Genomic DNA, 10,702 nt, shown 5'->3' with positions numbered 1-10,702 from the left:
AAAAAGTAATTATACAATATAAAAATTTTTAATTTTATTCCGTAAATCATAATATATTTTCAATTTTCTATGGCTTTGGTGTACAAAAGCGTTCGTTTTTCGGCCTCTTTTAGGACATACAGCGCTCCCGGTGGTGATGACTGTCTGTGGTAAAATTTTCAATCAAGTTTTCAAACAAGTGACGACACCTTATCAATACACTTGGTCACGGACTAAGATATAATCATAGACCTATTATAGGTCTATGCCTCTATGGATTCAATCAAATACACTACTGGGATGTGATATGCGCGGTCCATTCTTTTATAGGTCTATGGATATAATGGACTGGAAACGACAAGGTGGGCGGGTGATGGGGGACGGCCCGCAAAAGGTTCCTCTGTTATCATCAACACTCATAATCGAATGTTTTCAGCGCTACCAGTGATTTTATTTGGCATCACATTTTGTATCTCAGTCCGTGTTTTATACAGATGGCGCTGTAAACTCTCGATTATGATTGCGACCCCCCGCATTTACCTCTTATATATACTTTCGAAGCCACTGATAAGCTGCTCGTTTCCGGTCCATTATATCTTAGTCCATGATTTTAGTATACCGTGGCCTTACCACAGAAGAGTACACGGATGAGTGATAACTGGTAACATCAAATTACAACATTGATATTTATTATTTTGTTATTCCTAAAGGTGATACACTGGTTTATTACAATGATGTTATTATTATTATCATCTTAATAATAATATTCTTAACTCAATATTTAATTTACACGATGCATCGCTAGGCGCTAGCTATTTACTATTTTTGTGTTTAATAATGAGTGCAGATCTGCAATTATCGAAATAAATATTCATTACTAGAATTATAAATAGTTTAGGAAGTTTTTAAAAGTTCTAATAAAAGGGTGTTAAAAGTTAAAAGTGACAATTATTATATCATAGATTGGAGTATTAGGTAAGTAAAAAATTTGTATGATGTTTTCTGTTGTTTTTTGACTTTTATTGGTCAATAATTTATTATTAAATCGTAACAATTTTTTTTTTATTACGAATAACAGTAGTTTCATTAATCTGAATTTGAAGGTACCGGGATAGCCAAAAGTCATTAAACGAAATTAGTTTTAAATGATTGTACCTATCTAAAACAAGTTTTAGATATGTAGGTAAAACCAGAGGTAAACTATTAATACAATGTTTTTATTATAAAAATAACTTAAATATACTACAAATAGCTGTAGATTGTTTACAAGTTGTAAAAACTATATAAATATACCTACATTTTTTTTTCGTTGTTAGTCCGGACAAGTGAGACTACTGTTTTACTTTTTGTATCAAAACATTTGGTCAAACCAATTTCACTTATAAATTGTATAGGTTCTAGTTAATAGTTATGCTATAAATACTGATAGTATGAAATTAATTACTGTATTAACCGTAAAAATGTTTAGTACATTAACTAGGTACGTTTAAAACTGTTTGGTTTAACCAAATACATAACAATTATATTTGCGGATCAATATTTGAATTAAATTTGTTAAAACCTATGTGGAGTCAAACAAATTTATAACTACTGTTCTGTAGTATAATAAGTGCTTCATTTGTGGATTAGTGTAATAATTTTTCTAGATATTTTTATTATTACATGTCAAATTCAGTAGGCTCTACCATTATTATACAGTAGTCTCGATAACTCGAATTTCAAGGGACATAAAAATAAATTCGACTTATGTATTTTTCGAGTTAGACATTATTTTTTTTTTTTATTTGTTTTTATTAGAAGTATTATATGTATATTTATAAACTATAATTAAAATTAAAAAATTAAATTTTAAAACTCATTTCCTTATTTATTAGTTAAAAATTTATTAAAAAATTACATTTTAAAACACAAAATATGTAAATTTCTTGCAATTATTTAGAAAAATAATTTGAAATAAGAGATTGACGTTTGGGTTGTTTTAAAATAAAGTCTTCAATGTCTCCCAAGTACTTGAAAAGTATTTCATCTGCACCTTCGGTTTTTTCAATGAATACTCTTAATTTATCAAGTGATGCTTTCGCTTCTTTTGTAGAGACAACTAATGGATATTCATCCTCTTCATCTTCGTCGGATCGAGTCAGATTTAGGAGTATACGGCAACTGCCGATTATTTTACAGCACAGTTGTACATAGGATAATTTCATTTGTACATTTGTGATTCTAACGATAAAATGTAAGAAATGATTTTGAGTTATCTATGCTCAACTATTTTAGATTCTGAGTGGAACGATGAATGTATTGGTTTTACAATGATGTGTGTTTTTTTATTTTTTTATTTATTTTTTTTATTTTTGTGTCTGTCATCACCTTTTAGGACAGTAAAAGTGCTTGGATTTTCTTCAACAGTACCTTTTCTGATAGGAAAGTGAATCTAGTTGGTACTTTGGGGGGGTCAAATTTTTCCAATAGTTTTCAAAAGCACCGTGAAAAACAAAAGAAAAATTAAGGAAAAACGGGAATTTCTGTTTTCGAGAAAATTGATTTTGGTTTTTGGTGTAACATTAAAACGAATGACTGTAGATACATGAAATTTTCACTGGTTGTTTATATTTCCATTTTCTATACATGATAAAATTTTCAAAATATTTTGATTTGTTTTGAGCTGTTTACGGACAATTTCAGTTTCCAATTTAATTAGTTTTTTTTTCTATGAATGTCAATAAAACTTTATTTGTTGAGTAAAAATACTTGAAAATTTAATACAAGGCTCCTACTATATTATTACAATGACATTTGAAAAATATTAAAAATCCTTAGTCACAGTTTTTTTTTATTAGCATTTAAAGTTTAAAAATTGACAAAATATGGAAAAATCACGAAAATTACCTAATTATTTTGAGTTTATAATTCGTAAAAATTTTTCTTTTTAGAACTAAGATTTTAAAATGTAATACAAGATTCCTTGTAAAAAAAAAATGTCTATAAGAAACTCAAATTAAATTTTTATGAGCGTTTGAAATTCATATTTTTACAACATTTGGTATTTACTCAATTTCTTACGTAACAATTTTCTTATTTTGTTGTAATTAAAAAACGAATGACTGTAGAAACTTGAAAATTTCACTGAATGTTTATATTAGCATTTTCTATATACGATAAAATTTTGAAAATAATTTGACTCTTTTTGAGCTGTTTACGGATCTTGTAAGTTTTCAATTTTTTTAGTTCTTTTTTCTATAAATATCAATAAAGTTTTATCTATTGGGCCAAAAAGTGTAAAAAATTAATACAGGGCTCCTGATACATTGTTACAATAGCAGTTGAAAAATATTACAAATACATAGGCACAATTTTTTTTTATAAGCATTTGAAGTTAAAATCTTGACAAAATTTACCAAATTTAAAATTGAATAATTATTTTGTTGTTAAAAATTTATAAAATGTTCAACTTTTATATCGAAGGATTGAAAATTTAAAACAAGATTCCACGTAAATATTTAATTCTGTTACCAAAAATTCTAAGAAATACATAAGCACAGTTTATTTTTATAGTAATTTTAAGTTCAAATTTGGACGAAATTACATATTAAAAAACCTGGAATAACTATTTTAGTTATTTTGTTGTGATTGTATAATATTACGTGTGGGTACTTGAAACTTCTAAAGTATACTATTATATATCTATGATAGTACCACGGTTTGTTGTTGATGTATAACGCGTTACCTAATGGATATTGTGATATGATTAATTTGGAATTTATTATTGATATTATAGATAAGTATAGATGCTATAGATAAGTATACCTATAATAGGTATGTCTAATACCTTGACTGACATACCGTCTCTGCTCAGAATCGTTTTTCTTATACAATGATATTATATCATTGAATTCAAATTTAATACCATCCATTATACAGTGACCCACATGCCCACCTACTGTACAGCAGAGCGACATCCACTTGCCCACCTTTATATTTTTAGTAATGCCTTTGCACATGTTACCAATTCAATTTAAATATGTAATACTAACACATATCTCATTACTTTTATTTTAGGTACTTCTGTAACAATAAGATCCTCAATGCTATAGATTTGAATTCAAAAAATGTTAACCTTGAATTCTAAGTCTCCAACTGTTGAAAAAAAGTTATCTCCTGTTATTGAAAAAAATGAAATTAATACAGTGTCTACTTCTGACAAAAAAAAAGTTACTCCATCAAAAACAATTAAGACGAACGTTGCTGGCAAAAGACCGGGCCCAAAGTCTAGTAAGTTGTGTTAAATTGTAAAATAAAACCTAATATATATTTGAACAAAAGACACCCCCTCCCAGACACCACATTACTTAACTTATAAAATTCATCCATTTATCTGAACCACATTATGATATATTTTTAATTTACAATATCTATACTTATTTCAATTGTATTCTTTATTTTGTATTCTCTCTATTTTAAATTATCAACCATAATACTATATATTAAGTACATACTATATAGTATAGTACTATATATTAAGTATATTCTATATTATATTAAGTTAAACATAAACGATCTTGTTGTTGATGAGTAATAAATAATTATTGGTATACTTATGTAATATTAATATATTATATTAGTATTTAATAGTTCAAAAATGCTTCTCGTTAAATAGGTACTATAATATTAATTTAATATTTTTATTTTATTTATTTTAGATTAATTTTGATTATTACTTTTATGTTACCAGTTTACCCAGAACTATTTTTTCTTAAAATTTAATATATTTCATATTTATGAACTTCGTATAATATTATTAAAATAATTTATATTGGTTATACATATGAAATTAAAATTGTTTTTTAGAAACATGTGTGCCACAGTTAAAAATTGAAAAAATGACTTCAAATCCACCAAACAAAAATGATCTAAATTCAAAACAAGCAGATAGTAATGATGTTGTTGCTAATTCCAAGGATTCAAAAATATTGTTATTAGATGCAAGTAATGCTGATATAACTGATATTGTTGAAGCAGAATCCAAGAAAATTGATACTAATACAGCTCAACAAAGTGAGGCTGGAATTGTAGATTTAATTCCAACTCATAAAAATAAAACTATTATTAAAACAGATTCTAGTACTAGTACAAAAGAAAATAACAAAGACAGTATAACTTCCATACAAACTGATAATGTTATAGTAAAAACAGAATGTAATGATATAAAACAAACTACATACTTAGATAGTTTTGATACTGGTGTTAAATGTAAAGTCTTAGAAGAAGAATGTACTATAAATCCCAATCGTTTAGATGAAGAAAAAAATAAGAATATTATTAGTAGAGTAAAAGAAGTTACACCAGATCCTAAAGAAGAGGAAGATAATATACAAGATGAAGAATTAGATCATGAAATATATGAAGAATTGGATCCTGAAGTTGATGGAGACAAAATAAATGAGAGTAGTGATAGTTTTAATCAAACGCATAATACAGTAAGTTTAATATATTATAATAACGTATCAGAGCTTGCGCTAAGGAATTTTTAAAATTGCCCAACATATTTTTGTGCAAGTGGTTTGACAATAATATTTCGGAAACTAAAAATTAATCAACACTAATAAAATTATAATTATAATTGATAAGAAATCAAATTTAAACAAAATTCAAGTATCTATTCCAAGATATCACACTTCAGGAGATTATAAGTGCTTTGCTCTTTGTCTCTAACCAGACCCTCAATCGGCTATTGAGGATCAATAATTGAGGAAGAAGCAGCAATATTTTATAAACTTTTCTTTACGAGATTAAAAAACCACCAAAATCGATTGATAACGGCTAATATATTCCTTCTCTTTCTGGAACATTGATTTATAAAAAAAAAGTATTATGATTCTTTAATGCTGCATTAATAATGCGGCATTTCCCAAACTTGTCCTGTTCCGAACCCCTTAGAGGTTTGCAAAAATGCTTGCGGACCTCGTAATAATTTGTGGACTCCTTTATACATGCGACCCCTAGGGGTCCTCGAACCACAGTTTTGAAAATGCTGCTCTAATGTATCAATCCTAATCCAAGTGTCACTAATCAGTGATTTCTTAACCACGCAACCCTAATAATGTGTTTATTCCCTCGCTTACATATACTATTTGTGTTTGTCGCATAGATTGTATTTTTATTATAAAAAAAAAATACATTCATGGCTCCGCTCAGAATCTAAAATTAAATTTGTTATTATCAGAGAACTTAGGTATTTGACTAAATATATGTATGTTTACAATATATTGTTTTTATTGGTTAGAACTACCCATCAGCGCAAGTTCTCTTAAATTTATTTAATTAAATCTGTCATCAACTATTTTATTTTCACTTAATTTAGGTAAAATCTGTTCAAGAATATAACAAGGATGATAATAATGAAGATTCTATCAACTTGACGATTGGAGAAGATGATATTAAATTATTTGCTGACGAGGTAAATTAAAATTTTATAAATCAAGCCCATACATTTTGTATTGTTACTATTTTTAAGTATTTAACATTATAATAGTAATAAAAATGTATTTTATTTGAGGTGTTTACTGTTTATTTATGATTATTAAAATTCTTCTTTACTTATTAACAAAAATAAAATAGTAATGGTGATCCACCTAAGTTTCTACATAAAAATATGTTTTAAAAGTAAACTAATCTGGAATTTATTCTCTATATTATTCAATATTGTCATAACAAAATTGGTCATTACCTAAAATGTATAGTTGTTTATTTTTTACCGCTTTATAAATCACATTATTACATGATTTAAATTATATTATTTTTTAGATTTTTTAGTTATATTTATATATTATTATTGTGTGTCAATTTATAATCTCACCAGTGGTTTTTTCTTTTTTCAGGAAGATACAAACATTGAAAAAGAGGGTAATAATAAATTTAACTACTAAAAATTTATAATTTTTCAAATCTATCGTTAAAAGCTATAAATATGCAAAGTATTGTTGTTTGCGTTGTTTTTTAAGGAGTATCAAGTAAGGTATTGAATATTAGTAATGTATACATTTTGTCTAATGTATATGTGTATAAATGTATATTTGCATTGGAGTTGTTAGCTATATCAATTTAGTAATTGTATATTTTTTATATAATTTATGAATAAGTAAATATATATGTTTATTATATATCTAAAGTGCAATTTCTGCACAATGAAAACTAGAAGACAAGTATATAACCAAGAAATAACTGATTTTATCAAATGTTTGATAAAGTTTCGACTAAAAGAAACTTGAAAACCATTGAAGAAATGTTCCAAAATTATCAGATATTCTGGACGACCGTTTGACAATATTGACACAATATTTAACATTCAGTAAAAAAAAATTGTCTTATTTAAATTATAATTTCATATTATTAAGTTATTTATAACTAAACAATATAACACCTAATTATTAAATAAAGAAATACTTACATCCACAAGAAAAAAATCATTAATAGCATTACATAATTTTCTAGGTTAATCGTTTATTTTAAATTTAGTTAAATTAATTTATTATATTTAGAGAAAATGTACAGAAAATGTGGGTGAATCTTATTAACATTTTTCTTAGCAAAGATAATTTGAAATCAATATTATATATATTTTATTAATTAAATAAAATCTATGCCCTAATGCCCTTCATATTGTTTTATAATATTCCTATTATTATTGTCTAGTTTCATATAATTATTTAACATTTGTTATTAATTTTTTAAACATATTTTAGTATAGGTTCAAATTATGCTAATTATATGTTAGTTATTGCTATCATGGGTATTTTGTGTTTATGTATATTTAATTTGTGTGACGCAATATAGACGAAGTGATCGAGAACCATACCAAAGAAGTAACTTCAACAATCAAACAGCGTGAATCTTGCCATCTAGTTACTGCTAGTAGCAGATCAACAACTGGATTGGTAAAAAGCCGCCGCAGTGCAACTGAGAAGCGTTTATCTGTTGGGGATAAACCACGGAGCACCCGCAAAGAGGACAAGGACACCAGCAATGCAAAACCCATCATCAATGTCAGTGTGCCCAAAGATGAGAAGAAAGAAGTGGAGAAACAAGTTAAAGATAAAGTGGAAGCAGGCAATAAGCAGAGGTTTGTTTTGAACACTGTCTCGACAACTGATTTTTTATTCCTTCATCGGAATATTGCGCCAAGGATCTGATACATGACTGTCAATTAAAAGTTTAAAAAACCGTTATTTTCATACCTTTTTTAGTACAACTAATTTTGATCAAATACCCCATTTTAGTTACTGAAAATGGATGAATATGTTTTCTATACATGAAAAATGTATAGCAATAATAACTAGCATATACCAACATGCATGTTAGTATTAATGGATATTATAAGTTTCTACTTTACGTGAATTTTAGTTATTTTGGGTTAAAAATTGTGTGGAAATATATATTTATTATTAATTAATTAAAACAAAATTATGTACCAATCTTTCAAATGCTAGGCAATTTTAAATAGATTTTATTTGAGTTAAGTTATTTAAGTATTGTGAAATCAATTAAGTATTTCATAAGAATTCTATTTCTTATGGAAGCTTTATTTTAGACTTTATATTTAATTTATTTTTAACTAATAATGTTAAAAATGTAGTCATTTTTTATGATTTTATTTTAAATTTAAAATTATTTATTATTATTTAGATGGATAAAAATAGTAGTTTATTAATTACTAGCTGCATTACCCAACTTTTTCCTGGCTAAAATTAATTTATAATAAATATCGTTTTCTATTTTGCTTCTGATAAATATTAACACAATAAATTATTATGATTTCCACTTTTTAATACTGACCATATTTTTGATGTTAATTCCAAAAAGTGGAGATAGATTCAATAAACTCTTATAAGCCAATGTAAATATCACATTGTTAAAAAAGCAAATCTTTAAAGTTTATATTTAATAGCTGTTACTCGTGGATTCTATTCTAATACCATTGCACGATTGCACTGTTGCCAATTAGTTAAAAATCTGTGGATTTGCATATTATACTTCATTAAATTTAGTTACATAACTTGATTAATAATATCTGTATTATATAACAATCTATTTATTATATATGTTTGCCTCTGTAATATTCTCAATCATTTTTGTCAACATTTTTTTTAGTATAGAAACCTCAACCATACTCATTGCTTTGCTGTTACTCAATTTTGCATTTATATAGAATGGCTTTATGAGGCTAAATGATAAAATATAAATAAAAAAAAAATTCAACTTTTGTAAGCTGAAACAAAATTCAAGTGTGAGCTATAGCATCTTTATGTGTTATGTTAGGTACAAACCCTCCCCTAGTCTCAATTTCATTGAAAACGGCCTAGTAGTTTTAAGTCTATAAAGCACAGAGAAACAAAGAAACATTAATTTATATTAACATATACTTTGTTCAGCGAGAAAACGTGCCGGTTCTGCGCATCCCCCTGTGTCACCATGCTATCAGAACCAGTTCTCCAATGGCAGGGTGTTGCGTGAGGGAACAAGTTTTAGTCAATGTGCGGTGTGTTCTCTCACTGGATAGAGTATAGATATAGAACATTATGAAATCATATTTGTAATTTTAGGCTAATAATTTATCAATTAAAAAATAAATTAAATAATAGGTATAAATTAATTTATTATGGTGAATCTATTTTACCAAATTTTTATCTAATTTTATTAGGTACTTTGAAACTAGTTAGTTCGAGAATATTGTATTTATATCTTTTATATTATACAATAATTTAATGTTTTATTATTAAGAGAATATCAGCGCAATATTTATTTTTACTCTTAGATTCATGCATAACAGAAAACTCATTCATATAAAATAGTTTTTTTTTATTATTCTTAGGGTAACATCATTTATTACAAACATTTTAGAGGTTAATATTGTTTTATATTTTATTCTTAATTGACTTATAAAATCAAAAAAACATTTTGTAAATTTAAATGGTTATTAAATTGTTTTGGGACATTATTTAAGCATATCGATAGGTCATTCCCACAAAAATATTTTTCTCTATAATTGTTGCACGGGAAAATAATACTCTTAATATGATGTCAGCTCACCATTTGTTTTCTATCTCTGACTCACACGCGCACATGGCAAATTTACATTTAGCAGATCCAACCCTGTGTTGTTACTTTTAATATTAGAGTGAATTCATCTATTATCAACATTTAAATAAAGGATACTGCCTGTGTCACTATGTCAGCTTTTTAGAAATGTTATGGAGTTGTGAGCATTTTTGAATTGTAATAATTTATAGGTTCATAACTTACATAAAAATAAAAATTATCATAAAATACTCAACATATTGACACAGACAATGTTCTTAACTTAAAATTTGATAAAGGTGAATTCACTCTAATATTAAAAGTAACAACAGGGTTGATTTTGATAAATGTAAATTTGCTATGTTGCGCATAAGCCAGAGAGAGAAAACAAATTATTCACTGACATCCTCATTAGATAGTTTAATACCAAAACAAAAAAATTATTTAACAAATTTTGTGAATGCATTTTGTCTATATTGAGCATGAGTCAGAGAGATAAAGTAAAAGTGCAGACATCCGCTTAAGAGGACGTGATACCCGCATGTGTTGTCTCCGTCTTACAAGTGCGTAACATACCAAATTTTACGCTCAGCAGAACACGTGTAGCTCCGTTAATTTAAAAACTAGAGTGAATTGACCTCTTATAAAATCT

The 10,702-nt window shown here is 26.6% G+C and overlaps 1 protein-coding gene across 2 annotated transcripts in view; it reads left to right on the top strand.

Annotated features, from left to right (window-relative positions):
* The first annotated feature begins 740 nt into the window (after positions 1-740).
* The window catches only part of LOC100164759 (scaffold attachment factor B1), a 14,783-nt gene continuing 4,821 nt past the window's right edge, over positions 741-10,702 (top strand). The window contains exons 1-6 of one of the 2 annotated variants that reach the window (XM_029490637.1): positions 741-954; positions 4,036-4,248; positions 4,825-5,453; positions 6,338-6,433; positions 6,855-6,879; positions 7,810-8,095. In XM_029490637.1, the coding sequence (XP_029346497.1) occupies positions 4,086-4,248; positions 4,825-5,453; positions 6,338-6,433; positions 6,855-6,879; positions 7,810-8,095 (1,199 nt within the window). In that variant the 5' untranslated portion in view covers positions 741-954; positions 4,036-4,085. The remainder of the gene's footprint in view (positions 955-4,035; positions 4,249-4,824; positions 5,454-6,337; positions 6,434-6,854; positions 6,880-7,809; positions 8,096-10,702) is intronic. The other variant, XM_008181363.3, reaches the window with a different exon arrangement.

This window comes from Acyrthosiphon pisum, chromosome A2 (genome assembly GCF_005508785.2).
Source record: "Acyrthosiphon pisum isolate AL4f chromosome A2, pea_aphid_22Mar2018_4r6ur, whole genome shotgun sequence".
Classification (NCBI taxonomy): domain Eukaryota; kingdom Metazoa; phylum Arthropoda; class Insecta; order Hemiptera; family Aphididae; genus Acyrthosiphon; species Acyrthosiphon pisum.
The sequence above is the reverse complement of the archived record's forward strand: the minus strand, read 5'-3'. Positions and strand labels throughout refer to the sequence as shown.